General features: G+C 37.9%; 1 protein-coding gene across 3 annotated transcripts; it reads left to right on the top strand.

Annotated features, from left to right (window-relative positions):
• Positions 1-2,096: 2,096 nt before the first annotated feature.
• b3gnt2b (UDP-GlcNAc:betaGal beta-1,3-N-acetylglucosaminyltransferase 2b) lies at positions 2,097-20,365 on the top strand. 3 transcript variants are annotated; one of them, XM_067455543.1, is made up of 3 exons: positions 2,097-2,169; positions 14,503-14,633; positions 16,836-20,365. In XM_067455543.1, exon 3 carries the CDS (start codon positions 16,854-16,856, stop codon positions 18,045-18,047), a length of 1,194 nt encoding a protein of 397 aa, XP_067311644.1. In that variant the 5' UTR covers positions 2,097-2,169; positions 14,503-14,633; positions 16,836-16,853; the 3' UTR covers positions 18,048-20,365. The 3 variants fall into 3 exon arrangements, with proteins under 3 accessions (XP_067311644.1, XP_067311646.1, XP_067311645.1); XM_067455545.1 differs by having other exon boundaries at positions 2,129-2,169; positions 14,438-14,633; XM_067455544.1 differs by lacking the exon at positions 2,097-2,169 and adding an exon at positions 2,176-2,335.
• Positions 20,366-25,620: the final 5,255 nt, after the last annotated feature.

Raw genomic sequence — 25,620 nt, 5'->3', positions numbered from 1 at the left:
GAAATGACTGACAGATGTTAGGAGGCTTTCCTGGAGCCTATATATTCTGTGGTCCAGAGTCTGTATATGGAACTATATTTGTAACTCATGTGGAGTTTTAACTTTTCACATTTGTATAGTGTTCAAAAGTTGGGAACCACATTGAAGATCAGCGTCCATATTCTTAAAGCTTCTACGAATCCTCTCAGAAAGCTCCTAATATACCTTAAAACGTATACGTATAGGAATCTTACCTTAAGAGTGATTCAGGACCGATCTGATATACAAAAAAACTTTTATCTTAATGAGGAGGCGGGGCTGACCCGTTGCTATTTATGACCATATGACACAGCCTTTTGAAGATTTTGATTGGTTGGTTTTCCAAGAAGGAAAAAAAAGTCATTTTAAGGATCTGTATAAACCTTTACTTTGAATCCGTCAGCATAATTTGTCATGTTTTACCATACTCTCTCTCTCAGCGACACCATACGGTTCTGTAATTTCTGTAATTGTGTGATCACTTTGCTTATAGAAGGTTGTGACAGACAAAAATCATCACGCTGCATAGTTGCCAAACTGCTGTCAGAGGTGTTAGCGTGCTTAATGAGATCAGTCACAAACCTAAACTCTGCATCATCTAAAGTGTGACATGCAGTATGTGTGAAGACACATTTCTTCTTCCACTTCCTCTTCCTCTTCTCATTTCATCCATTTCCTCCGCTAAAAAGTTATTTATTGTGATGACAAAGCTGAATTTACAGCAGCCATTACTATTCTTCAGTGTCACATGATCCTTCAGAAATGATTCTAATATGCTGCTTATAAGAATAAGATATCTTATTTTCATCAATTAACTTTTTATCAGGGTTCTTTGATGAATACAAATTTAAACAGACCATTTATTTTAAAATATACATTTTGTAATTTCATTAAATGCATCATTGCTGAATAAAAGTGTGAAATTCTTATTAGTTGTACTGACTCCAAAGTTTTGAACAGTGGTGTAGAAAAAAATTAGCAGTAAACTAAATGTAAGCATTTGCACTATAATGTATCAGTGTTTTCATTTAATCGATGTGAACAAAATGTATAGATGTGGTTTGCTCTATAAAGAAAGGTATGCTTTCAAGACTCAAGAATTTTTTTAGGGCAGTGCAGGAATGCCACAATAATTATCGGATGGAATGAGGTAAGGGTTGTTTATGTTTCCTCGTGTTGTGATTGGTGGATTCATATGAACATGCTCCTCCTGAAACCTCTGTGAAGAACTTAAAACTTTCAGTTAGTTGAAGTCAGACAAAGCCCCAGCTGTCTATTCTTCTAACAGACCTATTGTTCCTAATGAAACATCCTATTTTGAATGGATACTTGCTTGTTAACTTTAATATGAAGCAAGAGACAAGAAAGAATAAACATGGACAGATGTTTGTGTGAAGACAGGATGCAGCAGGAACAACTTTGTCATGCAGCGTGCAGTGGAACTGGAAACTGAGATTCATTAAAAAAAACATGACTAATTTCCCCCCGTGACAGACCACAGAGTCATTCCTAACATCTGACCTTACTTCAGCCAACTTGGCACAGGGAATCCAGCAGAGCCCTGTGAATTTCAGCACAATGGTGAAAAACTGGTTAGCTGGTCTTGTCTTCCATCCTGGTGGGAGTTAGCTAGATGAGTTTTGAGTTGGCAGCCAAAAAAACAAAACATCTGAATTAAAAGCTCATTACTTTGAACTCAATTTTGTAAAATCCAGTTTGTTTTGCTGGTCCTATAAAATTGACCAGATTGTAGCCGGTTTACTGCTGATCCAAGATAGTCTACCAGCAACGTGTTGTTAGACACCTCCAAAACACAACTTTTATTTTAGTACCTTTTACATTGTATTCATTATTATATAACCCTAACATTTAACCTCTTCAACCTAAAATGCATCAAACAGTAGCCTAGTAGGCTTCAAGAAACAACAAGAAGTCTTTCCAGGTAAAGCACACACTAATCAGTTTTTTTCCAGTGATGAAAAGAGCTCTGTAAACACAGTGAATGTATGGTAAATAGTGTGGTGAACGGAATGAGCAGGGTTTTTAGCTACCCCGCCCTGTGCTTTTTACAATGAAATGGGAGGAGTGGATGGACTCAGATCTGGAGACAGGCACGATGTGAATACGCTCACTCACAGCTGGAGCTGAAAGGTAATAATGACTTTTACAAAGAAGATAAAGGCCGAAGTGTTGCATTAGTTCACTTCGGTGTCGGTCGGTTTCCGCCGAGATTTTAAAAGTAAGCTGTCTGAAGACTGTATGTTCCGGTTATAACTTTGATGTCGTAGGAGCTCGAGACGGGGTCCTCGGCGTGCGGGTGAGTTTGACGTTAGCAGATCTGCTAAAACAGTCCGCGTTCGTTCCTTTTTATTTGCTTCTACAACTTTGTGTACATATAGGCGTAGACGGTTTCACTGTACAAATAGTTTCTGAGAAAATTGAAGTGTCTGTGGGTTTCCTTTTCGCGTGTTCTTGGATTAAAGCAAAGTTCTCTTGTTTGTTGTTCGGCGTCACCTGGGTGAGAGTTACAGTCGCAAATTGCATGGGTGGTTAAAAAAAATAGTAAACGGCTTCAGCAAAAGCAATCATCTTGTAAGCTGGTTCAGAGAACCAAACAATCTAAATGTAGTCGTTTGCCGTGGAAACTCTTTACGTTAATGCTTACGCATGTAGTAGGCTACATTTGTTAGATTTTATTCATTTTATGAATTAGGTTGTAGAGTTCATAGCCTACTAATTAAGGATATCATGTGTTCCCTTTATCCATTTTACATTATAATTTTGATTTACACGAAGCCCTAGGTCGTAGCCCACTTGGGATCTTTAGCTACCATCAGGTTGTAACCTGCCTAATCGTGTCTGTACATGAAGGGGATGAATTTACTTGGTAGCCTGTATGGTGGTGTAACTGTTGGTTTAGCACAGCTCATTACGTTACGTTCATGGTATGTACAGGAATCATCTTCCCGTTTAACCTTATAACATTATCCATTGTTTTTACCCAAACACATTTCACAGGTTTATGTACGTTCCTTGTTTGCATTGTGACTACATTAATCAAAGTGTCAGTTAATAATTTAGAGAACCAAATTGTAGCTGTTCAATTAAATGACCTCTAAACTCATGCAGTTTTTGTTCTTCCCTTCTATAAATTCATCCATAACAAGAATTCATAATAAAACGTAAGATTGTTGCTTCTTTTTTCCCTAAAGGCTTTATTTGTTGTTACAGTTGTCAGTAGTAGTAAAAAAATAAGAATAAAAAAAGTATATTAGGCCTAAGTGTTGCTTTCATTAGTAGGCTAATGCGTTTTTTTTAACCTAAATATATTCAGAAAAAGGGCATGCACAGATTAAATCAGTGGCCACTTCCAGGAAATGTTTTTTTTATAGACCCGTTTGATTCTGAACTGCCTTTAACAGAGGAGAACCAGAGATCCTGGAAAAAAAAGAAAGTCATCCCACTCATTTTACTCCTACTCAGAGTAGGCTACTAGAAAGTGAAAGCAGTGAGTGACCTATCATAAAAACGATGAATGCATGTCTTATAAATTTTTCTTTATGATTGGTTATCGTGGCTTTTTAGAGCGGTACTTTGCAGTCTGCCGTTGGCGTTTGGATGAGCGTCATACCAAAAATCTATGAAACACTTCCCCAGTTTCCCAGATGAGGCTTAAGCCTAGGCCCAGACTAAAATTCGTGTTTGAGCTGTCTTAACTGAAAGCAATTTGCACTGACATCCTGAATTATGTCAGTCCAATTATTTTCTCATGATGCACACCACTAATGTTTTGCAGAGCCAATCTTTCATATACATGACATTATAATGAGACTGCCATGTTGTCAGTTCTTTGTGTGCACGTGTTTTAGCACATCCACAACCCAAGTTAGGCTACACATTGTGACTAGTACTGTCAAATTCACTTGGTCTTTTTTGTATAGATTTACGTTGACCCGAAGCCAGAGCCTTTCGTGTCCGATTTCCCCCCCCCCCCCCTTCAAGAAATATCTGTGTCCACACAAGAGCTATTAAAACAATGTAGTATGTATGCCAGGCCAGTGTGTGGCGCTGTAATTCTCCCACAGAAATACACTGAAAACGGAGAAGTTATGGATAGAAGGGGTAAAGCAAAGGTTGGAAGTGAGGCACAATCTCACAATAAAATAACAATTAATACATTTGCTATTTAACAGATGTGTTTTATTAATGTCTACACCTACCCCGACCCGATACCTACCCTTACAATAATGGAAATACGGTAATTAAATGACGCGATATTGATGTGCGCACTTTGGGACCCGGTTTCAAAAAATATCGGATTCATGCTTCCAAAACACTGGATCCGTGTGGACGAAACGCTGATACGGTACAAAATGTATACGTATACAGCTAAACGCGTCTTCGTGTGGACGGGGCCTTTAGTGAACCTTTATAACGATCGTTAGTTGAGCTGTATGGACGTGTCGAATATAAACAAGGCGTTAGTTGAGCTGTATGCGCAATGGGCGCCGCCGTGTTAGTTTGTGACGCAGATCAGAGAATCGGATTTGTTGGATTTATAACCTCTGTTTGCAACACGTGAATTCATCCACTTCTCCCGAAATACTTAAAAGCAAGTGGCTGGTGAACTGGGAATAGAATGGAGTAAACATTGAAGTTACTTACACAATGTGTATCTGTATCTAAAACGTATAAAGGAAAGGATTATAATTACCTCTTTTGTAGACATCAGTGTTCTTTACAAACTCTAAATGCATTGTTTTTTTTAGTACTTTATATGTTTGAAACCTAAAATAAACAGTATGTGGTTGAAAACACTGAAATGGTGTGACAGCTTTGAGTGCGCCTGTCTCAACATTTGAATTTAGCAGTTGATCATGTGATGCGCTTTATCATGCGCTCCAGGGACCAGCCTAGACTGATTACACCTGTGTGATCGTACGTGCCAATACTTTTCTGTTTTTGTTCTTGAAAATAAAACTCTACTTTCCACATTTTTTTGTATTATGATCTTTTTATTTTTCTGAGAAATGCTTGGTTTTCACCGAACACGTAGTCATATCGTATTGTATCGATATCGAGATATCTGGCATGAAAATCGTGATATGAAATTTTCTCCATATCGTTCAGCCCTAGTGTGGTGGCTGCTATACATTGGTTGTGTCGGCTCCGATCCACCATTATTTGCCAGATCAAAATTAACGTCCTTGTTACGTCAAAGAAAAGCTTTTATAGACACCAGGCTCAGCAAAAGGTCCTGTGTTTCTACTGACGTCAGTGCGCGACGAAACGCCGCATATACACAATAATGAGCAAATATAGTTCAGTAGCCCTGCCCACCGACTCATGGGATCACGCAGCATCAATAAACAAACTGAAGAAGATAGCAAGACACTGTGCTATTACTGGTTGTGGAAGAACACAGTCGCTGCATAAGGTTCCCTCAGATCCTAATATGGAATGAGTGGTTGAACTTTATTTTAAGTGAAGTTCCAGCTCACAGACATGTTTACTTAATTTCAATGCGGAATCGTTTGTAAACAAATCTCTGGTCGAAGCTGGATTTGGATCTGACAGGAATGGTGCACCACAGTTATGTGAGTAAAACGTGTTTTTTATGTAATAGTATTGCATTGTTATAGATCGTTTTGCTTATGTTTACGTGTCTAACAGAAACATAGCTTTACCACACTGGACTCAGACAAGGGGGTAATCTAGCACTCGGAAATCATTCCACCCATAGAGGTGGCCATTGCTAACCAAGCCATCACCTGCTTTTAGCTTCCCATTGACTCCCATTCATTTTTGAGTCACTTTGACAGTGAATAACTTTACATCTGAGGAGTTTAAAGACTCCATTTGTCCATTGTTTATTTCTAAAGAAACACGACAATGCAAAAAAGGCTCCGTTACCTTGTATCTTACACTATCGCCAGTAGAAGCTGTTTTTGTAAAAAATAGGCTAACGATTGCGTCATAACCAACGCGACTCTGTGGCACAGTAGAGAAATTACCGTATAGACAGGAGGAGACGCTCGGAAGCAATCTTTTACTGTCTATGAGACAGTCGGGGGGAAAGTCTGATAAAGTCAAGTGAGAAGAATGGGGAGAAGCCCATAGTGAGCCAAAAGTAACGGGACAAAACATTTAAACAACGTGATTTAGATTTCCCTTTCCACAACTACTAGAAGACCTACAACTGTCAGACAGGTTGCTTACGTCACATCTACATCGTCAAGCTCAGTCTGAGCCTGGGCAGTACGCACAGCCATCAAGAAGTGAGTGCTTCTAATTGACCTCACTTTCTGCCGTTGAAGTCTATGGGAACACTCTTTCCATTTCTTTTACTGTTTATGGACTCAGACACGTATGGGCCATCGCTCGCAAAGCCCGGCAGGCCGATTAATCTCATTATATTCTGTACTTGATGTGTGCAATTCTCTCTCTAGTTGACATCTGAAGGGCAGCGCGCACGCCGAGTGCGTGTGTGAGCGTGTGCATGCGCATGCGTGTTTCGCACTTGTATCATCCGATCTTGCAGGCTATGTGTAGTATAAAAATAATAGTCCAGTCAATCACGGGTCGATGAGAAATAAATTCTTGTGTTTGCTCCCTCTCCTCTCCCTCGTGAACTGAACTGACAGGGGACTGAGGGGAGCTTGAGCTCATTAAATATGCAAATCTTATCCAATCCTTGCCGTGGGCGTATACTTCCAAGTCCCCAGTGCGTCACGCCCATCAAAATCCAGCGTTTTGGAGAGAGCCTCAAAACCAGTGTAGAAAATAGCCTATTACTTATTAGTTATGATGTTTTTGAATGTAAAAACCACACGAACATCATTAGTTGAACTCAGACAACAGTATAAAAAAATAAAACAGTTCATGACACCTTTAAGTTTTGGTCGCTTTTTTTAGTTTTGGTCGCTTTATTAAAAGTTGTTGCTCTGTGCGGTGTGTGTAAAGGAAAATAAAAATAGTTGTACCCTCCTGCTGACTGTCATGCATCATGCCTCCCAACCCATTCACACACACATGGATGCTTTGAGTATCAGTCGACCATAGAGAGATTCGTCAATTCTTGTTCGAATGTGTAAATCCTTAGTCGGGGACGCCCCTATTACATTGAGTGAAAAAAGGAACTCAAATGATTTTAGCAAATGGCTGCAATATAACACAGTGACACATTTAAGGGAGTCTGAAAACTTTCCGTTTCTGGAATCTCTCTGCATGCGTTCGCACGCATCCCATAAAAACTTTTGACATCAGGATGTGACGAGTAATGTTCAACACAAACAATTATTTTTTGTTAATATGCAACATGAATTTTGATTTGCATTTAAAGCCTCTGTTTAACAAGTCACACATTATTGTGACAACACCTACGTCATTACTACGACACGTCCCTTACGGCATTGGTCCTGCCTTTTGTGTTCCAGGACTGATTTCAGCAACGTTACTAGGTCCCCATCCCGGGACATGTTTGCATTCACACAGAAGGCACTCTTAACAATTTTCTGGGATCAGCGCTTTCTATTTGAAAGTATCTATGTAATGTGTGCTCATGATTCGTGGAGCCCTGAGCAAGAGATTATTAACTGACATTTAGGCAACAAGCCTTTCAATTTCTTGGGTGAGCTATTCTTTGAATTGCATGACACGTCGACATTAATGGTAACCATTTACAGCCTGTCCCTGTAAAGTTATTTTAACTGTGGAGTCAGAATGGTTTTCACTATAGTGTGTAGAATGTTCGTTTCATTACAGAGAGATTGCATGCTCTTAGGGAATGTAATCTTTCAAGTCAGTGCTTAACTTTAGCACAGCCTTCATAATAGGCCTTTTAGTCTGTGGCAGGACATTTGGACTGAACCATTGTTTAGTTTTGAAAGTTAAGACCTAAATCTTTTTTTTTTTTTTTGGTTTGATTTTCTTTAGTATATTGAATGTTGTTTAATGTTTTTTTTTATTATCCAACTGTATGACTCCAAAAACAAATAATGAAGTATTACTTCCAAGAGCACATTTTTCTCTTTTTGTGCTTCTGAAGTCAATCTGAGGACCGGGTAGCGCTCGGTCTGCGTCAGTGTTTTTTTTGACTGACTAGGGGAAATCCAAATTTTACTCATCATCGAGTTCCATAATGACTCAAGGACTGCTCTTCAAGGTTTGCTGCTTCCCCCAAGGTGTTAAACTTTCTCATTCTACCCGTTTTTAACCTAAGCATTTTTTAAGTAACCTCCAGGATGTGTTCCAGGTGTGGCTTATCTTAAGAGGGCGGGGGACCTTACTGACATGCGGTTGTGTTCCTCGGATGTGTTTTTTAAAGATCCCTCGTAGTCTTTTATGTACTTTTGTTTTGGTCACTTGTTCCATTTAGCTGCCACATGGGATATACTCCACCCGCTTCCTGACAATTACTTTCAGTGATAGAGAAATCCTCCTCTTCCAGGAAATCTGCTCTGAAGAGACTTCAGATATAATAGACCATTAGAGAGGAGATGTTGTTGTTTTTTTTGCCAAGCTGCGTATGTGAAAGATTAGCCTAAGTATTTTTTTTCTTTCAATATCTTCCTTCATATACACTATTATTGTTTAAAAGTTTGGGGTCACATTTGTATTTTATTTTTACAATTTTATTTAGCAAGGATGCATTTAAATTGATTTAAAGTTGCTGTAAGGATGACCACTGTTTTTAGAAATGATATTCATCAAACAATTTTAATTCTATCACGATTTACACAAAACTGTTATGGCAGCTAAAAATTCAGCTTTGCCATCACAGGAATAAATTACTTTAAAGAATTTATTTGAAATCGTAAAAATATCTCAAAATATTGCAGAAAATTATTTAATCGAACAAATCCAGCCTTGGTAAGCAAAATAGATTCAAAACAAACATTTAAAAAAAATATTTAAAAACCCCTAAACACCAACTTCTGAATAGTAGTGTTGGAATAGTTAGTGCTGAAATTTAGTGACATCTAGAATTGCAAACGCTCACCCCCTCTCTTGACTCTTTCGAAGCACATAGCGTTGCAGACACAGGACAAATATGTCGTCATCTAAGACAGCAGAGAGTAGCTAGCACTCTGTAGAGCAGTTTGTCCATTTCGGTAGGGCTGGGTATTGTTCAAAAATCTTTCGATCTGGTGCCAATTTCGATGCCTCAGGTTCAATACTGGTTCCTAGCGATACTTTTTTCCGATACCATATGCAACCGAGCATAGTATCACAAGCTAAGGTGCGTAACATGGTAGTCAATGTTATGTTGATGCATTCGGTTTAAGTAGTGAAATTACACTTATCTGTTAAGTACTTCCCCGAGCACGATTGTCCCTTCTCCCTCGCTGGCCTGCACTCGCAGTTGCCGCACGCTTGCGTCATTCATGATGCTACATTTAGTTTGAAAAAGAACAGAAGAAAAGCGCTTTCACTAATAGACTGCCAAATAGATTTATGCCGCGCAGCGATTTTTCACTTGACTGCACTACACGTATCAGAAGATTATTACAGAGGCAGCTGATTTTGATGGTGGAATGTACAGCTTTTTTCGCAAACTACAATTCATGTTCATCAATAAGGTGATAACCAGGAGCATTTTAAACCTAAATTTATGCTTCATTTAATCGCTAAGTGTATCCAAGTAGTAATAATAATTTGGTGTTTGCTGTCGTAAAGATGACAGTAGCGCACAGCTATTCCGTGCTCTGGCGTGGTTAGCGCTTACACTGCATGCGAACCGTGCTCGAGCCCAACCGAACCATGCTCTGGCCCACCTCTACCAAGTAGCCCAGGGCAGGCTAAACAAACCGCACCAGGGTTCACACTTGTCAAACGAACTGGGTTTTGGGGCTCAAACGCCTAGTGTGAGTACTGGTTGCAATACTCTTATCGCACGCGTTGCACTTTGCTGACTCTGCATCCACTTTTATAAAGTGTAGCCACACTTTAGGCCTCTTTGGCATTGTAAAACGACGTGGTAGAACACATGAGAAAAAACAATACACTTGTGTTGTGATTGCAAATATCTTCGGAAATCCTCCCCATCATGTGATGGTAGACAGCCAATCACCGGTGCTTTAGGTCCTTACATGCAAGTACGGTACAGGCTCGCACAGACACAGCCGCTTGGCTTTTGGAACTGAAATTTGGCTCCGAAAGATAAATAATTTTTTGATACTCATAGTATTGGAGTTTTTTGTTCGGTGCCCAGCCCTACGTTTTGAGCTACTGTAGAAACATGATGGCGCAAAATGGCGATTTCATTGTAAGGGAACTTGTGGTGTATGTAGATAGAAATGACTCATTCTAAGGTAATAAAAACATACCGGTACATTATGTAAGGTCTGTATACACCACTGAAACTATAGTTATGTATATTATATTGCATTTCTTTCAATAGATCCTCATAAATGCTATACACTGCGCCTTCAATCCACATAAATGTCTAAATGTATGGTCGCTGTGTAGCGTGCACCTGAGACAAGATAGTTCATCACAGAGTGACCGGTTTGCTTTGTTTAACCCCAAACATATTTGTTAATGTGTGACCATTATTCTCTTAAAATGGCAGTGGCCAGGGAGTCACACGAACCAAGATTATCTTCAGTGAGTGGGGGAGAAGTAGACAATACTTTTAACTGGAACTGGAGTTAAATATATTTTGCTCTGTACTCATTCACGTCACAGCTTGGTCCTGCTTCACGGTTTCATGTTCATCTTTGACATTTGTCAACTAGAACGGTGTCAACTGGTGGTTCACAGGCCAGATCTTAAATGGTTATAGACAGTAGTAAAAAAACAATTAGATGGTAAGCTGCATTATTAAAAAAAAAAAATTGTATTCAGCATAGTTTGGATGGCAAAATAAATATATATTTTAGGTCTTAACAGGGTTTATGAGCACACCATCAAAGGTTGTGTATCCATTCAAACTCTGTGGGGGTTTCTACACCTGGGTATACATTTTGTACAGTTTTATCAGATGTCAACATGGACAGGTTGCGTGACATTCCTTCATCTTCAAAAGCCTTTAAAGGGGAGTGAAACACTCAGTTTCAGTCAATCTCATGTCAATCTTGAGTACCTATAGAGTAGTATTGCATCCTTCATATCTCCGAAAAGTCTTTAGTTTTATTATATTTATAAAAGAAATATAGGCTGTACCGAGTCTTTCCGGGAAAAAAACGAGCACCTGGAGGGGTATCGTGTAGGCGGAGCTAAAGAATGACGAGTGCGAACAAAGCGGTGACGTCCTCAAGCGTGGAGAAACTCATGGCTATCGATCTCCGCTAATAGATATATGATCCAGAATCAGATTCAGAGGCTGAAATTAACTGAACAGGAGAAACAGCAGCAGCAGGACGTCCGTCTCTGTGGTATGTACTGTATTTAGTGTCCTGTCAACATTTGTGTGTGTTTACTCGCAGTTTATGAGGACATGATTCGGTTTATGGACTATTGTATGCGACTGAACCTTATCAGTAGAAAGCAAAACGGTTTTGCACGTCAGACTAGTGTAACGTCATACATAGAATAACAATAGAGTCCGTTAGCGCATTTGAAGCATTGACGAAGCATGCGATCGTGTCGTTTACTGATGTTTACTCACGCGACGATAGTCAACAGCAGACGCATTTGAAGCAGTTTTACTCACCGCCTGCTTCCACAGCAGGACCGAACCTTTATCGCTGGGACCGCTCCGTCAAAAACACACTTCTTTGGTATGATTTGGTGAAGTCCTGTGACAGCAGTGACCCTGGAGATCCACTTTTGCGACGCGACTGAAGTGATGTTGTGAAGCTTCCCGTCATTTCTGCGTTCAAATCGGAACAAATGCTGCGCTGCCTTTCCGGAATGCTGTGCTGAAGCGTTGAAGTTGCTTGATGTCACTCATAGGAATAAAGTGGAGCGCGGCGCGCCACATAAGTGTTCACGGACGACTGGATCTGCACCTCTGAGCGAGTGTTTATGGGCGTGCATTTCCTCTCTCGCTCTAGTCATGCGCGCGCGCACCCTATCGGGAGAATAGCCCGTACGGCCCATACAAGGACCTTCCGCTCTAGTAACGTCAAGCTGAGCCATACTCGGAAAAAAACTCTCCGAAACTTGAGAAACCGGAAGGAGTATTTTTGACACAGAAATACTCCATCAAACGTCCAACATTAGTTTTTGAAATTTTGTCTATGTTTAGGATGGGAATCCAAGTCTTTAACAGTGTAAAAAGCTCAGTATGCATGAAATAGCATTCCACCCCCCTTTAACCAAATATGCAAGGTTAAAGAAAATATAACCCATACTTAGTGTTGCGACCCAATATAGTATAGCGAGTTTAATGTGTTAAATATACATTTATATGATCATGCTCTTATTCATAAAAGCATAAAGCATTTAACCACAAGTCAAAAGAGAATGCGCGGTCTGTGAATGTCTTGTCTATGACCGCATATGCACACACACAGAAAGACACGCGCCTTTATTGTGCACGCTGACAGCGCACCAGAATTGAGTTTTCTTTTGTGCTTAAACAAGAAAATGAGATGTCAGATCATAAGCTGATGATACACAGGGCAACTTTTTTAACAATGTTGCTGAAAGATGGTGCTGTGGGCTTTTTTACATTGGGAATGGGCAACACATTTTTCTTTGGATATCCAGATAGAAATGTGTTGCCCATTCTCAATGGGAAAGCGCTCAAGATACATCTTTCAGCAACATTGCCCAGCAACGTTGCTCAAAAAGTTGCCCTGTGTATCATCAGCTTTAAAGTCCTGTCTGTCATTTCATGTTGATTAAAGAACAAAGGTAAGTGAGAATTGTAGCTTTAATAAGGATTAATCTATTTAATTTATAATTTATGCAGTTTAGAAAGGTGTTTGATAACTTCCCATTTCAAATTTCTGTATCTAACATGAAGGCCACAGGTGAATGACATTTATTATAATTATAAAGTGGGTTTGTGTAAAGATCCCTCTTTATCCATCCTTACAATCATAAACCCAACAATATGCATAAATTATTACCAGGACAGGCTAAATGTGAAGATGATGATCATCGGCCACTTTGAGACATTTACATTAATGTTTGCATATTGTTGGGTTTATGATTGTAATGACCTACTTTGTTTACTTTTGAACGGTACACACCTTTGGGGTTGTTTTGGATAAATAGCCTACTTGTTGAACCATTTATCATAGTTAGGTTACTTTTAATGGGATTTTAAAAAGTTAATTTTAATACTCAAAAATAAAAATGTTATTTGGAACTTGGAAAATCATCATTACAGAAACAGCTTCATGTCTTAATTTTAAAGATTTAAAATTGAATAAAGACAGGAGAACTAATATAAAACTAATATAAAAAAGTGTCTAAAAGATAAATGCACATGCCGCACATTAGTTGAAATCTGTATATTTGTGATGCTACTTGGCAACTGTAATCAACTCAACCCTGCTTTGCATTGTGTCAAACAATATGATGACGGGTTCTTTCTTGTTTTTACTTGTCATGACCCACTTTATTTCTTAGTATATTTACTTTCTTCACCTTTTCTCAATTTTTCTCAAAAAAATGTATCTGCCCTGCATGCTAATACATGTGCAAAAATTGATACAACATCATTGTCGCTACTCATCCTAGAGAGCAGAATGCAAAACGGGCAAGCAAACATGCATGCACAAAACATTCACCAAAAATATGTACTAGAACGTAACAATACTCTTAACTCCAAATGCATTTAGAGCAGCATTGCAAAATATCTGCCACCACATGTTGTACTCTTATTGCCATTGACTAACAGCTATGGTTTCTGCTGTGCAGATTTTTCACACCATTGCTTAACTAACCAACAGCAAGGTGGTAAAACAAGAAGTTACATAGTCTTATTGCAGTTGATTTTACACATCAGGAAACATTTTCACAACTGTAGATGCATTGTCTGTTCGTTTTTTACAGTCCAGCTGGATTTAAAGTCTTTGTAAAGGGGCTTGTGAAAAGAGTGTTTAGTCTGGTGATGTGAGGCACAGAGAGATTGTTCATTGTTTACACAGCAAATGCAGTGTTAATTATTAATAAGAGACTTCACCTCCTGGGGACTCTCACAGCTTATAGCTTCTCTCTGACCGTAAGTGCACTAAGTGGGAGTAAATGTACTGAATGCCTGGATTGCAGGTCTTGCACAAGTCATCAGTGACCGCAAAAGTATGTTTTGCCCTTGGGGAGGGTAAAAAAAAGTAAAAATACAGTCTCTGTACAAGTAACAGCCTTTGCCTTTGAAATAAAATATATTTACAAAAAAATGTTTTTCCCTGCATCTTATAGATAGATAGATCTTCTGATGTATATGTGTGTGTATTTTATATATATAAATATAAATATAAAAAATAAACCTGGACAGACTCTGTTTACTCCTGTGTTTCAGGCTCTGATGTTCTACCATGTAACCATTATTACAGCAGCAAAACGTCTGTTCTTCTTTCTCACCAGATATGGATTTCCTTGCCATATCATCCTTATTTCTGTGATTTGCTCTGCTAGTTTGACAGAATGGGCTAAAAACAATTGCTAGTAGCTGAGCACCGTACACCTGGACCCTCCACAGTCTCACCTGTGCACAGGTAAACATGTACATAATTTGACCTCAAGTAATTTTTATTTGAGAAACAATTTTGATTGTAGTCTTATTGACTGATTTGGACTTCGTCAAGTTTTATCATTCGTCCACTGCTGATACTTTAAGAGCAAGGTGACATGCTGATATTTGTATAATAGAATACAGTTTAATGACCATAAATGACAAGTATATTAAATTGACATTCATGTTTTATTGTATACAATATTAAATTATTATTATTTTTATTCAGAAATATGAAACCAAGTCAAAACATGCAGATAATGTTGTTTCTCATTAAACAAATAAATGAATCTGTCACTGACTGGCACATATGTTGTCTTTAAATTACCACTGATCCCAGAGGCCAGCTGGCCGGCCCATAATGGCACTCTAAAATTAGTCCTTTATCCCGTGGGTGTAAAACTAGACTACCTCTGCACTCAGATACAGGGCTGTTCCATAGGTGATACTGGGCCTTATACTGGTATCCCTTAGAGAGTTACGGTGTCTGAAAGACTGAAAGGAAAGTGGGCTAAGGTAGAGAATGGGAATGTAAGTTAAACTGAAGAATGTGGAGCTGAATAAATGAGAGAAGCCATGTGCAACAGAGCAGAGGGGTTGCTGGGAGACAAAAACAACAAAACAAGAGAAACCGTGAGGAGTTGGTGAAAGAAGCAGGTGGATCCCAGGTGGATGGGAAAGGGGCATTCTAAAAATAAAGAGAGAAGTATTGATATTTTAACCTTTAGTAAGTGTGTGAATTGTCAGTTTTGTGAAAATTGACATTTTCAGAAAGATATAGAAAAGAAAAGAATAGTTTTAAATGTCTAAAGGCAAATTACTCCAAGGCATCCAAATAAAGTGCTTTTTATATGCGAGTTAAACTTATAGAGTTAAACATGAAGGGGTTTGCTTGGTTTAATTTTAGCTTGGCGGTATAAAGTTTAAAATGGCCAAGCTTAAAATGGGGTCAAGTCCTTAAAGTAACTGATATATTTATCTACTGCTAGTTTGTCTTCTCAACTTATGAAGTCATCTATGGTTGACATTTATTAGCGTGTGAACACACACACAAACACACAAACTCTGAAGCAAAGAACTCTGTCGTCTGACAGAATTAGCTTGGTGGTTATTTGCATCACACTTTTCTGTGGCAGTTGGTTAAGTGGGATATTGATGGAAACGGTCAGCTAAACACTTCTGGTAAAAGAGAATCTAGCACAAGAAATGGCAACTGAAACTGTCATATAGTGATTCATAATCAGAATGATGTTTTTTGCAATAAATTTAATTATAAACGATTCAACAAATTTTATATTAACAAAAAATTATTCAGAGACCAGATATAATTTTTTCACTAGTGGGTGCAGGACACTATAGTTAATTTATGTAAAAAACAATAAACGGTGATGCATTATACCCAAATATTTTTCTTAAAGTGGACTACCAGTCAAATTTATAAAAATTTAGGACCAAAAATATTCACTTTGACCTGACCATGGTTTGCTTAAGTGTTTTTTTTCTTGAATTGTTAATGTGACCTTTTACTCCACAGACTGAACAGAATTAGGCATAGCTTGGTAATTGCCTGACCTAAATTGGTGTTATCTAATTGTGTGCTTTAATTTGCTTTTAAATTAGTTGATTGTAATCCCATAACTTTATATCAAAGTTATCTGACATCATTAAGATGAGTTTGTTCTGACTTTTATTACCATTTTCTAAACTATAGCGAATAAACTTTGATAATGTTCAAGGTGTCTGAATAAATTTGGTTTGACTGTATTTCACAATAAATATTATTGGTCATTGTGTAGCATAGTAAGGTCCTGTCAAAATGTAGAATCAATTAAGGAGAACTTACTTTGGGAGTAAAAAGAAAGTACATGGTTGGAACCAATTTCTCCCCCCTTTTGGGATAATTATTTTATCTAAATGAAGTCTCTTCTGCTCACCAAGCCTTTTTATTATATCAATAACCTAAATACTGTGAAATATTATCACAATTTAAAACAAAGCTCAATATTAAACAGCAATACTTCAGTGTCACATGATCCTTCAGAAATCATTCTAATATGATGATTTGCTGCTCAAGCATTATTTGTAAATACTGAAAACAGTTGTGCTGCCTGTTCTCTCTTGTGTAGGTTTTAACATCCTAATCTAACTTCTTTCTTTTTGTGTGTGTCTTGTCTCTGCTGTTCAGGCGGTGAGGTTTGACACCATGCAGGTACCTCGGAGGAAGGTGAAGGTCATGTTGATGATGACAATGGTGTTCATCTTCATCGTGGTGGAGGTCTCCCGCAATGCCGGAAAGGGCGACGGCAACAAAAATAAGACTCTGGTTCCCTCAAAGCCTTTCTGGGCAAAAGATCTTCCCAGTAACGCATACTGGAATCGCCAGCAGCAACAGCTGAACTACATCAACAACCCCAACCTAGAAAAGCTCAACTTCACCGCTGATAAACTTCCAGACTGGCTAAACGACACGGTCAGTCTGGATTCCTGTGACCCAGACTTCAGGGTGACCACCCAAGTCAAGGATTTCAACTCCTTACCGGATCGTTTTAAGGACTTCCTGCTTTATATGCGATGCAGGTCCCATCCCATCGTGGTGGACCAACCAAATATATGCAAAGACCAACCGTTCCTCCTCCTAGCTATTAAATCTTTAGTCCCGCACTTTGATCGACGGCAAGCTATCCGTGAGTCATGGGGCAAAGCTGGTCGCCTTGCAAACAGAACGGTCGTTACAGTGTTTCTTCTTGGAAATGCAGCCATGGAAGACTACTTCCCTGATCTCTCAAAGATGCTCCAACATGAGAGCTCAATTCATAGAGATATTCTTCAATGGGACTTTAGGGACACCTTCTTCAATCTCACCATCAAGGAGGTGCTTTTCCTGGAATGGCTGACCACCCGCTGTCCTGGAGCCAGTTACATCTTCAAGGGGGACGATGATGTTTTTGTTAACACCATCCGCATTATAGACTTCCTAAGCAGTCTTTCTAATGCCAAAGCCAAGGAACTGTTCGTAGGGGATGTGATTACTAATGCTGGTCCACACAGGGACAAAAAGGTCAAGTATTTTATCCCGGAGAGCGTGTTCATTGGAGCGTACCCTGCGTATGCAGGTGGGGGCGGTTATTTGTTCTCGGGACAGCTAGCCCACAAACTTCATAACGTGTCGAGGTCGGTGCCCCTCTACCCCATTGATGATGTCTACACAGGTATGTGCCTTAGGAAACTAGGTCTCGCTCCTGAGAAGCACAAAGGCTTCAGGACCTTTGATATCGAAGAGAAATATCGCAATAATGCCTGTGCCTATAACGGCCTGATGCTGGTCCATCCCAGAAGTCCTCAAAATATGATCAAAATCTGGGCCTGGTTGAATGATCCCGCCTTGAACTGTCAGTGAACTCCTGCTCTGGTCAAAGCTATCGTTCACCCAAAAATTCAATTCTATCATCATTTACTCACTTTCATGATGTTCCAAACCTATGAGACTGACTTTGTGTGTGGAAAACTGATTATTTTTCAGTCGTAAAAATTTCAGAATATCTTTTCCGTTCTGCAGACGTAACTAGTCATACAGTTTGGAATGACATGAGGGGGAGTAAATGATGACAAAATTGTCATTTGGTGAATTATCCCTTGAATTTTTTTTACCGTTCTGTTGTGATGTATTATTAGCATCTTTATGTACTTCATTTTGTCAAAGGTAAGGAGCAATGACGAGCTCTTTAGATTTCAAATTTGTTATCAAATCAGAAGTGGCTCTGAATTACTTTATATATAGTATTGCAATGGTGTGACTTTGTGTCAAATTCTGTTAATGTTACAAGTATTTATACACTGCCCTCTGGTTGTAAGGTCACCAGTGCTGAGGATTGTGGGAAATGTAGTTCAGCTGGTCTGGACATTGAACACACAATACACGGCTCACCTGAGCATAAATATCTGGTGGTCATTTTAAGATTTTGTTTGTTTTTGTTTTTTTTCCTATAGGAGGTTTTTGTTTTTTTGTTTTTTTGTTTTTGTATTATTCTAAAGTGAACAGACGCGTTCAAACGATCATGCTTTTTAACAAACCTTTTTTTAAAGCATCTATGCAGCCGTGACATCATCTCTACTCATACTTGCCGCTTTAGTTCTCTGCAATGTGAACGAAAATATCACCTTCCTGTTTTGCACACAAACAGTCTGAAAATTAAAGATTAATTAATGAAGATTTGGCTCATTTTAGAGCCCTGGTTGTAGGGACAACTGTTTTGTATCCCAACTGAATATAGGTCGCCTACTAAAACATGTACATATGTGATATTTGACTTCATATACTGCAGACAATTCAAGTCATAGTCATTGAAAAAAGCAGATTTGTGTGTGTGTGTGCCTCTTCGATCTGATTCGAAAGTCTTCTCAGGTCAGGATGTTCTCAGAGTTTTGGTCAAAAATCATGGTTACAAATTACGTGGTGTAAAAAGCAAGAATATGAATGTACAGAGTGAATGAAAGGCAGTGGGTTTTATCTTCTGTTTAAAATCAACACATCCCACAATTTGCCTTCTTGACTAAATGAAACTTTGCAGCCAATTTTCCAGCTCCAGATTAAGCCTGTTGCTGTTCTGTTCGTTGTATTTTTCCCTTCCATAAAGAGGCCAGGAAACCGTCTCAGCTGGATGACTTAATTACTGAATTTAACATAACTGTCCCAAACTGTTACACTGACCCCTGCTGGTCTGCCAGGGTAAAGACATAGGCCTAGTAATCATTACAAACTTATGGGTGTCCGGTCTATTATCTGTTAGTCCTCGGTTTGTTTGCTGAGGAGTTAAATCAAACTTGTGTCATATTTGTTGTATTTAATATTAAGTTGTCCACCCAACTTTGAGGAATGAGGGCCAGAAGGTTGTGTGTTTTATGTCGTCTCTGCTGATAGCAAGGCAAGCACACTGTTTAAAGTGTTTACATGTTTATGAACAGTACAAAAAGCTTGTATTTACTATTTTATTGGTCACAAACATAGATTATACAAGTTTTATACACTGGAATTTACTGTACTCTTGTGAGACCTACAGTCTGTTGTTGTGTGATGGGTGGTTTTTGTATCGGTGCATAACATTGCAAAATGAACTCTTGTTCTTGCCTTATGCTGTTTGTGTACAAGATCTTTTTGGTTCATTTTGGAAAGGCCTTTATGAGAATTGGGTCTTTGTAAATATGTAAATAATAGGATATTTGAATGTTAAAATGTGTTGGGTTAAATGTGGCTATAGTTGTGTATGTATATTTATGTGTATTTAAGTTGGTATGTATATATAGGCTCAGGAGTATGATCATGATGATAAAAGAAATCATGTCTTTTTTTTTCTTTTACACAATTCATGGTCATTTTAGTCAATGGAATTTCTGAAACCAATGGCAATCAGGTATTTCACTTAACAGAAATCCTTTTTTTGTTTTTTGTTTTTTAGACCAGTCAAACTACTTTTTGCCACAAATACGCTGATTTATTTTTCTATTATTATTTGCTTGTATATCGCTTGTATAACGCTTCTTGCCAAAAACGCATTGTCACCCACGCAAATGTACCAAAATGTGCCTGTTAATAACTGATCTATTATCTGTCAGGCTGTCTTTTGTAACTGAATGTGCACATTTTATGTTTATTTTGTCACGTTTGTCTCTTAATTTTATTTTACCCTTATAATAAATGGAATAAACTGATGTTTTCTACCTCTTGTCGTTCCTTTCCATTCCTGAGCTTGTTACAGTGTTTTTTTTTGGGGGGGGGGGTTTCCCTCTCTTTTCTTTCTTCTCTGGTATTAAATTAGATCTTACTAAATTTTAATAAGACATGCATTTATTTATTTATTTTCTGCCGTGTGTACATCTTTTTCTATCCTGGTGGGGACTTCAACCTAAATGCACACAGACTCGTGGAAAATTGAGATCTCCATGGGTACAAAAGCTTATATCATACAGAATGATTTGTTTTTGTTTTTTATGTAAAAATGCGTAGTGTAAGGGGATAGAATATACAGTTTGTACAGTGTAAAAACCATTGTCTGGAGAGTCCCTAGAAAGATGAGTTTTTTTTTTTTTTTTTTTTTTTTTTTTTTTTTTTTTTAAACCAGCAGAGGGCATCTTGGTTCTTTGTGAGTCTTATAGCATCAGTGTGCCAAAGCTCTCCTGCAGTGGATAATTTTTGTCACTCCATTCTGTGGCACGCATATCCCCCCCCCCCCCTTTTTTAATGCTGAATGTCAACCTCTGATTTACTAAGATACTTTGTCATGATCAATTCTGTGAAACTATCTTGTTCCAACATGCAGTGTAATTTTTTTTTCCTTCCAACTTTGACATTTAATTATAGCAGTCCTCACAAATCATCTGCAGCTCTGTAAGAGGTCTAGCTCATCTAACCACCAAATTTTCATACTGAACTACACTTAACGTGTCCTTGGTGCTAAAAGCATTACATTTTATTCACACTTCTTGCTTTTGTCTCAGTACTTGATTCGTGTCACTTACTACCTGCTGAGAAATAAAATGCAGTTGCGTGCACTTTTAATGTTGGTCGCTTGAAAAGGAAGGTGTCTGCCAAAAAATAAAAACTCTTCGATTTATAGCTTAGATGTAAATGTAACTGTAATCAAGAAATAACATGGTCTTGGATATTTCTTCAAGCATCAAGATTTTAGTTTCATTTTATAGTTTAAAACTTGTACAATACATCACAACTTCAGTTATTAAAGGAAAAGATAAACAAAAATGATTGTATAATTTTTTTTCAATTCCTTTTTTTTTTTTTTTTTTTTTTTTTTCTCCCCAAGATTTTGTATGAATCCCTAATGCTCACCAAGGCTGCATTTATTTGCTGTAAAATAAAGCAATAATGTGGAATTATTTTCAATTGAAATGTTTAAAATGTAAATGATTCCTGTGATGGCCATTTCATTAGTGTCAATTTATTCTTCAGAAATCACGATGATTTGGTGTTTAAGAAACATATAATTATTAACCCCTTAAGCCCTAAGGTTTTTTTTTTTTTTTTTTTTTTTTTGTCTGAATGATATGCACAACTTTAAAGACTCATAACTCCAAAACTACAGCAATGAGAATCAAATGGTAGGCAAAATATATTTAAAAAACATATAAATTTTAGTATATTTGGACAATCTAGTGCTAAGAAACTGCTTATAAAATACTTATATATATATATATATATATATATATATATATATATATATATATATATATATAATTATTTTATTTTTACAATTTTTTTATTTTATTTGATATGCAATAACTCAGGGAAGAAATATGGTCGAAGCCTAATACTTTTTTGGTGATGTTCACCCATAACTGTTCTGCATCTGAATCAAATTTATGTGTTGATAACATAAAGTAATCAAAAGTTACAGCATTGGGAACAAATGTAGCATTTTTGTTCAATCATGGACATTTATAAAACTTGTTTTCTGAGTGGCATTCACAAATGTAAAGACTCCATAACTAAAGCAAGGAGAGTCAAACGGTAGGTATTATTTGTTAGCAAACTTTTTATATTTTTAGAAAATATAGATTTTGATTACATTTGGACAATATAATGCCGAGAAACGGCTAATAAAAGACAAGAAAAGTATTATTGTTTTAATAATTTTATAAATATTTATTATTTGAAATGCAATAACTCAGGACGGAAATAAGGTATCATAAAAAATATTTTCTGGTAATGCAAAGGTAGCCTTTTTGTTCAGTCCTTGACATTTCTAAAACTGTTGTTTTCTGAGTGACATTCTTAAAGACTCATAACGCAAAAAATATAGCAAGGATGGTCAAATAGTAGGTATTTGTTAGAACACTTTTTATATTTTAAGAAAATATAATTTTTTATTAGGCTACATTTGGACAATCTAGTGCTGCGAAAAGCCATATTATAGTAGGCTAGGCCTACAATATTATTTATATTAAATACTATTATATATTTGTATAATATAATACAAATATGTTATTTTAAAGCTTTGAATCTCAGCTTTCTAATGCATCTATCCATTTTGATCAACTCATAAATAAGGAGTAACTCGTAACCGGAGTGCAGCTACCGCCCGCGGGCGCCCCCTGGCCGCTATACAAATGAATGGCCGAACCTAGTCCCGCCCTAAACAATTTTAGGTCGGGCAGTTCTGACTAGAATTGAGTATGACCACGTCAGGCTAATTCAGAACTCCACTGATCAACATCGGTGAGGAATATTTCGAGATCTACTCAATGGATAATGTTGATTCTGGACTCATTCCAATCGGGAGCATCCACTGTAAGTACGTTACTGGTGTGCTGTTTTCAAAGATTGGAGCATGTTTCATGAAGTTACAAGCCTAAACGCCACTTTAGGGTGACTGTTATTCAGCTCGTGTGCTCATATGTCAGGTTATTTTTTATTTGTTATAATTCACTGAGCAATAACTTTAGATCCGTGTGACGGATTATGCTGATTTACCATACTTTACCTCATACTCATGACCAGAAAAGCGCAAATGGCGCCAGCGACGGTGGCATAATAAAAGTCCCGTGTAGCTCATCTCATTAGCAATCGCAACCTCATTCAACTTCACAGCAGTCGCCCCTGCTCTGCTTCATACTACTGTAACATTAATAATCGCATCCATGAACATGATTTCTGCCTGAGTCCTCCTAGCCCAAATCTTTTCCACCATCTGTGAGGTGAAGACACCATGAACTAAGATTCTGAGCTCAAACTGGGCATCATCAAACTACACCTTTGTTTTGAACAGGCGACTTCTAACAGACAGAAAAGTTGCATAGTGCACCTTTAAAGCTACAATGTGTGATATTTTCCCCCATCTAGCGGTGAAAAGGTATATGACCATCCAGTGAATATTAGTTTATGTTCCTCTCAATTCCTAGCCTGACAAGCCAGACCCATAGACAGTAAAAGAAATATCTGAAACACGTTGTTTAAATATTTTCTCCTGTTGCTTTTGGCTCACTATCGGCTTCTCCCCATTCTTCTCCCTTGACTTTATCAGACTTTTTGAGTCTATTTTTACAAAAAAACGTTTCTACGGGGTGATAGTGTAAGATAAAAGGTAATGGAGCCTTTTGCATTGTTGTGTTTCTTTATAAATAAACAATGGACAAATGGAGTCTTTAAACGCCTCAGATGTAAAGTTATTCACTGTCAAAGTGACGCAAAAATGAATGGGAGTCAATGGGATGCTAACAGCAGGTGATGGCTTGGTTAGCAATGACCGCCCCTATGGGTGGAACGCTTTCCGAGTGCTAGATTACCCCCTTGGCCAGACCCACATCAAGATGTTTGGTCTGGAAACTCACCATTGATAGGGCTCAATCCGAGGGGCGGGATAAACGGTTGTCTTTCAAACTCCCTCTGCAAGCGATAGGATAGCGCTACAACCAACCAGAGCAACGAAGGTGAAACAGAGCTTGTTGATAGATTAAACATTCGCCGTATCCGGTCGGCAAAACTCCCAACACATTTTCCCTTCTTAAGAATGACTTTTTTATTATTATACCTTTATTTAACCAGAAAAGACTCATTGAGATTAAAAATCTCTTTTCCAAGAGTGTCCTGGCCAAGAGAGGCAGCAGCACATTTAACAAGGTTTCAGACATAAAAACATATAACATATGACATCAACATATAACAATTTGTACAAGTAATAAATAATTATTAAGTCATAAGAAATCAGAATTTCACATATTATCGCAAACGATAAACAACGGCAATGATCTTCCGTCATAATTGGGTCAGTCATAACATCTACAGCCAGTATGTGTAGCTTCCATGTTTTTTAAAAGTAATTTAAAAGCAACCAATGAAACCGGCTCCTTAAGATTCAGCACATTTTGCAGCTGATTCCAAGTGCAGGGTGCCGCATACTTAAAAGCCCCTTTTCCCAATTCTGTCCGGACTTGAGGGACAGATAATAAAAAAAAAAAATAAAAAAAAAAAGTCCTCAGAACGAAGACAATATCTTCCTGTACCTTTCTTTTTGATGTAAGATTGGAGGTATGGGGGAAGCAGACCAAGAATTGCCTTGTAGATAAAAATGTACCAATGATTAAGTCTACGGGTGGACAATGCAGACCAACCAACCCGATCATACAAAGAACAGTGATGAGTAAGTGCTCTAAAGTTTGTGATAAACCTAAGAGCTCCATGATAAACAGAATCCAACAGTTTCAAGCTTGTGATGGAAGCATTCATGTATATAACATCGCCATAGTCCAGCACTGACAAGAAAGTAAATTGGTGACTTTCTTCACTGAAGAAAGTAAACTTCAGTGCCGTTATTTGTTCTTTTCTCAGAGAAAAGCTTAACTCCAAGTCTTCCAGAGTCGTGGTCAAAGCTGATTTGAAAGACCGCCGTTCGCCAGTTTCTGTGTTTACTAGAAGCACACAAACGCAACTCCGCCGTCGTCATTATGGCTCCGCCCACCGACTCTATACACGTTGTTATTGGCCTGGCAAGAGTTTGGCGATTACAGCTCAGAAGGTATTAGATTTGCTGCCGCGAGGGTGCGTCTAGATTTCTAGGCTACTCAATTCCAATTTTGTTTTAACTCCTACGGTTGCCGATTTAGTCCAAGATTAACATGGCATCCAGTTCGACCTCGTCCATGAGTGTTCCTTCAAGTGATGAGGTTACTTTAGAAAACTATTCTAATTTGCAATTATTTCATTTGTCAGTTATCATGTAGGTTATGACATATATGTAAAATGAATAATAGTTTTACGTTTTTTTTGTTTGTTTTTTATAATTTCATTGCTAACATCAGCTAGGTTCCCAGACGAATGCAAGCTAATCTTAGTAAAGTAACTTTTATCAGTGCTATCGTTATTCTGTATATTGTATGACATCACTAGTGTAAGGCAAAGTTTACACTGTAGGAACCTACTTTCAAAAAGGCTTTCAGGTTTTCATCTAGCAGTCTCAAGCAGT

Source organism: Pseudorasbora parva, chromosome 10 (assembly GCF_024679245.1).
Source record: "Pseudorasbora parva isolate DD20220531a chromosome 10, ASM2467924v1, whole genome shotgun sequence".
NCBI classification, from domain to species: Eukaryota; Metazoa; Chordata; class Actinopteri; order Cypriniformes; family Gobionidae; genus Pseudorasbora; species Pseudorasbora parva.
Note: the sequence above shows the minus strand (reverse complement) of the source record. Positions and strands in the feature narration are given on the sequence as shown.

Coding starts and splice junctions, on each gene's coding strand:
- b3gnt2b (XM_067455543.1), top strand. CDS start 16,854: ATGCAGGTACCTCGGAGGAAGGTGAAGGTCATGTTGATGATGACAATG.